General features: G+C 35.9%; 1 protein-coding gene across 1 annotated transcript in view; it reads right to left on the bottom strand.

Annotated features, from left to right (window-relative positions):
* Nucleotides 1–1,313: 1,313 nt before the first annotated feature.
* ARL15 (ADP ribosylation factor like GTPase 15) overlaps nucleotides 1,314–6,000 on the bottom strand; it is a 210,373-nt gene continuing 205,686 nt past the window's right edge. The window contains exon 7 of the mRNA XM_008932080.2: nucleotides 1,314–5,546. Coding sequence (XP_008930328.2) covers nucleotides 5,394–5,546 — 153 coding nt within the window. The 3' untranslated portion in view covers nucleotides 1,314–5,393. The remainder of the gene's footprint in view (nucleotides 5,547–6,000) is intronic.

Genomic DNA, 6,000 nt, shown 5'->3' with positions numbered 1-6,000 from the left:
AGGGGAGGTTTAGAACCTAGTAAAACGTTCTCCACCCAGAGGGTGGTTGGGCACTGGAACAGGCTCCCCAGGGAAGTGGTCACAGCACCAAGCTTGGCAGAGTTCAAGAAGCGTTTGGACAATGCTCTCAGGCACATAGTGTGACTCTCGTGCTGTTCTGTACAGGGCCAGGACTTTAATTATTCTTGTGAGTCCCTCCCAGCTCAGGATATTCTGTGATTCTGTGATTCAGGTTATTTTCAGGCAATGAGTGCCTCTTCTCCCATAATCATCCCAAACCAGCACAGGACCTTTTGCTAAATACTTCAGTTGGATTTACTGTAAACCTGACAACCAGATGATTAGAATACTTTTGTTCTCTCCCAGTTTACTGTCACAGGTAACTGGAGCTACATAATCTACTGTTAGAACCAACACTGACATTTGAATGTCTGCCTTTCCTAGAGATATTCAGTGATTAAAAAACTGAGGCATATTTAAGACATAAAATAAGTGCTGAACATGCTTGATGCACAAACATACCCTCTATAAACAAGGTTGCCCTGAACATATCCCATCAAAACCCACCGGAATACCACATATTACATTTTCCTATGAAATCTGGTGAATGAACAATCAATATACACAGCATACTTTGGCTTCTCCAAATGTATCTGTGATGAAAGCTACAACACATTATAAGCAGGTAGCATTAAGTATGAATATCCCAGAACTATTTAAATTAGATCTGATCTTCAGTCCAACTCACACAATGAAATTAGTCAGTTCACTCATGAGGGCTGAGGACTGAGAAAGGTAATGATCTTTTTGTTTCTTCGCCTAACAGAATTCAGTAACAGCCCTACTTGATTTCAGGGGTCCTTTTCAACTGCAGATACTGAAAACAGTTTGGGTTTTCTTCATGGGATATGGGACTCTCTCTTATCCTTGTGTTAACCTGGGCTCTGGATGACTAACCCTATAGCTGACACAAACAGATGTTTTTATTTGTTTAAACTATTAGGTCAAAGGGCTAATGAGCTAATGAAAATTCTTTCAAGAGCTCTCAAATAAGGCATGATTAGCTGGTTTTCAATTCCGATTTCTATGAAACAAAAGAATTAAAAAACAATTATCAGTTTAAAAATCTTTCATTTCATTCCTAGTCTTGGTTAAAAGGCAGGATTAAAAATAGAAAAATGGAAAAAGCATACCTTAGTAGCTGAATCAGCAACTCCAGTCTGGCTCAGCAGTGCTATATTTCCATCAGCTGTTACAACTTGCATTGTAAGAGCATCTTCTATTCAAATAGTGTTCAATAGGATAACACTGAGCTGTTTCAACAATCTTTTATTTTCCCCAGAGTATATTCCTTTGCTCAACTTCTGTAGCTTTTGTTTTGTATATGTACTTTGCCATGTCATTTATTTAAAAATAATTTCTAATCATATAAACATGTCTTTCAATTTAATATTATGGAAGAATTGTATAAAGATTATTCCAATCACTGATCAGCAATAAATCTGCAAAACCATTTACATATATTTCCAGAGTAATGACAACTTGCTGTCAAAAAAATCAGTCAATTTTTGAAAGTTTCTATTTCGTATGTATGTGTGTGTAAATGTGTAACTACGTATGATGTAGCAATGATTTATACAGGAATATTTTTTTACACTTATGGGTAAATAATTAATCTTGAACATTCCAAATCAAGGTAATATGCCATACTCCCAAGTTGGCTACTTTCTCAAGAAATCAAAACTTATCAACTCAATTCTACACAGCATTTATTTTCTTTTTTTTTTCTTTCTTTCTTTTTTTTTTTTTTGATAGTGGAAATTATGTATAAATCATAAACAGTACAGGTTCCCCACGTCAGCAGTTGACCATTTAATTGGGTCAACTTCATGTATAGACACTGTATTTTTAGTATAAAGTTAAGATAATATGGCAGTTAACTCATATTTTTTGACTACAGAAAAGATACAAACTTTTGTAATATAAATTAATTGCCATTACAAAAAGGCAACTGTATTAAGTAATACGGTACAAAAATCTGCAACTTCTATAAATATAATGAAATGCAAGAAGTTAAATGAAATAATACATCACAGATTTTTGTATAGCGTATTTGAATAGGCAAGCTAAGATACACATGGAGCATTATACAGCAAGAAAGAATATCAAAACCCACTAAGATTTAACTTTTTATCCATACAAATGCTAGAAGTACAATTACAGGACACGACATGGAAGCAGTAAGATTACCAGCTCAGAGTGGGCAGACAAAGAAGTCTTACTGATGAGCTGTAAAGCATTAGGCAGCAGACAGAAGGTTGTCAAAACCAGCTGTTGTTGGATATTGATTGATAATGTTTTCACTCTGACGGCTGAGACACTGCAGACAGCCACAGGTCTGAGAAGCCCAGTGTGGGCACACACACATACACACACGAAGTAATTTAACAGATGGCTAAAGAACATTAAAGCACATCTTTTTAAAAAAGAAAATGTTCACTCCTTAATGAACTTGCAAGTAAAGTAGAGCCTAGTGCCCAAGTTTATTCCACCTAAATGATGAACACATTTGAAAAGATTAAAAAAAACCAAACCAAAACAAACCAACAAAAACTGAAGCAATTGAGATTGGTTAGCAGAATGCAAACTGCATAGTGCTTACATATTCTACCAAGCCAGAGCATTCAACAACACTATAGACAAGGAATTATGACATGAGCTGCTACTGAATGTTTTTATCCCCTCACAAAAAGGTGAAGTTGCTTATAGACATTAAAAAGGTACACATCCATTAAGTCTATCTACAACACAAAACCACAGAAGTACTACATTCAAAGTAAAGTTAAGTGTTGGTTTTAGCCTTCAGCAGTTATGAGGTATTGTTTCAATCTGTGGTGAGGAATGATCACTGTATTAATAAGAAAAAGCATACTCAAAATAATTCGGTAAATCAAAATCACTGCTTCTGTGCAGTTGACATTTGCCTTAAGGTCCTAGTCTGAGTGGCCACTGGCATATGCCAAAACCATATTCTCATCAATGTATTGGGCCTTTTTCATGTTAGTCATGTAGCACCTTCTAACAGTGCATATCTGGGAGATCATGACCAAAATGTAACTTGGAAACATTAAAGTTTTTGGACCAGACCGATGGTTTTTCTACTGATGGCAGAAATAAGTAAAATTTCAAGAATGCAATATGGTTGGGCTTATTTTCATTTCCTGTAACTTTTGGTCCATAACTAAGGGAAAGAAGGGGAAAAACAGTAAAAAAATGTTATTTCACATCTTCTAACTAATGGCCAATGAAAAAGCAGTAAAAGCTCTGAATCCCCCATTTTGCCTGCCTTCTCTGGCAAGTAATTTTCCCACCTCCTCCTTACCACTTACTTGTCGTTGTCTCTAAACAGGACAGAAATTTGGGGACCTTGTGGAAATCTGAGGACTCTGTAGCCTCTAATCTCACGTAAGCTAAGAGAGAGTCTGAAAGTGTAAATTAGATCCAATTCCTTCTTAAATCCAGAGAAAGGAACCTCCTTAACCCACACAAGAGAAACTGATGGGCAGATGGGTCCCGACTAATGTGCAGAGAGAACTGAACCAAAGCAGGGCTACTCTGTGCTTCAAAAGGAACAATTCCAGTTCTTGGTTATTTCCAAGAGTACTAGGAGTGAGACGATTGACCTGGTAGGAAAGAGAATAAAAAAACAAAGCAAGGAGATGCCCTTCAGGCTTTCTGCCTATTCTATCTCAAAATGAAACAAGGAGTTTACCAGTTTTCCCAGCTTCTTTCTGATAACAGGAACCAAGTTAAAACAGTGGGAGCAATGCAGGAAATCCAAGGAAATTGAAAAGTAAACAAAAATACCTATTAAAAACATTTGTTTAACAAAGAGTATAATTGCAAGTAATAGAGAAATGGCTTTTATCAGCCTTTAAAAGCTGATCTTTGCTATTTTCTTATCCCCAAATAAACTAATGAGAAACTACAATAAACATTAAACAAAATATAAATGCTCAGAGTGGAAAGATATGCTGCTTAAAGCCTTGAAAAATGGCATTATAAGTTTCAGAACACAAGCAGAATCAATGAGAAACTAATGACACATCACATCAGTTTGTATTTGCAGACACTCAAGGGTAGCTGAATGTGCAAGGCACAGCATTCAAGGTGTGCACCAGTCCAGCAACTGATCTGCACATCCCCTGTTGTCACTGACTCAGTGACAAGTGGCCCGGCACATTTCTTTAATGAACAAAATTGGGTTATAAAGTTTTAAAAAAATCAACAAAAGGCAGCCAAAATACTGCAAATCTGGGGAAAACATGGAAATAGAAAATGTGGACTGTGTTACTTGAATCAAAGGGGCTTTTTCTAAATGTATTACAAATGTTGTTTTCCAATGAATACTTTTTTGTCTTCTAAGTAACACTTAGCCCAGAGTAAGCTTGAAAGAACAAGACATAATCCCCTTGAAAAGAGAAGTACAAACACTGGAAGACCCTTAATTATGGTATAGATGCCTTGGCAATGTTACAGTAGTAGTCTACAAATGAGTGATAAAGGAAGCAGTCCTTATTTCAAATCACTCATACTTCTAACTAGTAATAAAGCCTCCACAGATGAACTAACAGACATTTACCTTGCTTTTTTTATGGAAAACTACTTTCAATTAGTTTATTCCTTTATCCAACCTTTGCATATTTCTAAGAAAATCATTTTACTTAGATCACCTGTTTAATGTCACCTACTTTCCCCAAATATTGTTATCTGTGCACATCTGTTTGTTAATTCACTTTTCATCAAACTTCCAGCAAAATAACTGTTCTGCCTTTGGCAAGGTCATGGAGTGATTTTAAAAGAGGACTCAACTAATTTGTCAACTGTGTTTTCACTTAGTAAAACCTCAGGAATAACCTTTGCATTAACATGAAACTGCTTGCCTTTTAGGTATCCTAGGTTCTCAGTGGCTGTGCTTTCCATACTGTGAGGTCAGTAAACAAGCTAATACAAATTAGACCCACAAATCATTTAGATATTAGTTTTTTTTTAAAATCCAAGGTAACACATAGAATTCCTCCTTTACAGACTACGTTATTTTTGTGCGCGCAAAATTCCCTATCAAGGATGATCGCAAAGCAAGAAAGCAACATGCAGTGTGCAGAAATAGTGGTAAACAAAGAGGAACTTCCTACTTCAGTAGCATAGACAACTCTACTAGAAATAGTTGTGTACCTGACTCACAGAACATTTATTTTAACAAAAGGACATTCTGCACTAACTCTGTATGAACAACATATCACAGATCAGTCTTGATACCACACCATAATTAAACTGTGTGCAGAATGAGCAAGTACAGTGATGTCTGGAGAACCACTCCTTTCTCTTGGATTTCACATTCTTGAAGGTTCGAAGTCTCTCTCTTCTAGCAAGTTTATTAGAAGGGAGAAGCTGTCTTTTACTGCCTCCATATCATCCAAGGAGCAGGGTTTAAGAATCCAACGCTTTCCACGTGCAAGCGGCTCAAGTTCAAAATATTTTTTTATCTATTGAGGAAAAAAAAGAGACCAGTGTATTAATATTATAATGAAAACTCTCTCAGATCTAAAAAAACAAACCGAAACATAAAAAAAAAAACAACCACAACATAAAAAGATGAGGATATTAATTTTTAGAATCTTACCCACATCTGCTCTTATAATACAGGTTATGTAACATGACCTGAAAGTGTTTTCTTTAGAGGTGAGTGAACTGCTTGGAAGCTACCATTCTACCCATGCATTTAACAGCATGGGAGGTCTGAGGAAGAATTGTAGTGATTTAAGGCAAAGAGCAAAGCACATGAAACATTTGCTCAAAACCATATCCAAACCAGCAAAAGTAACTAAGAAATTTTAGGTTATGTTTGTATTTTAATGTTAACTCTGAATGTTTCATTATACTCTTACTGGTAAACACTTAAGATGCAGAATTTGTCACAAGACTAACTTCACAAATCAG

Source organism: Manacus vitellinus, unplaced genomic scaffold (genome assembly GCF_001715985.3).
Source record: "Manacus vitellinus isolate BGI_N305 unplaced genomic scaffold, ASM171598v3 scaffold_36_pilon, whole genome shotgun sequence".
Taxonomy (NCBI): domain Eukaryota; kingdom Metazoa; phylum Chordata; class Aves; order Passeriformes; family Pipridae; genus Manacus; species Manacus vitellinus.
This window is presented reverse-complemented; position numbering and strand designations above follow the sequence as displayed.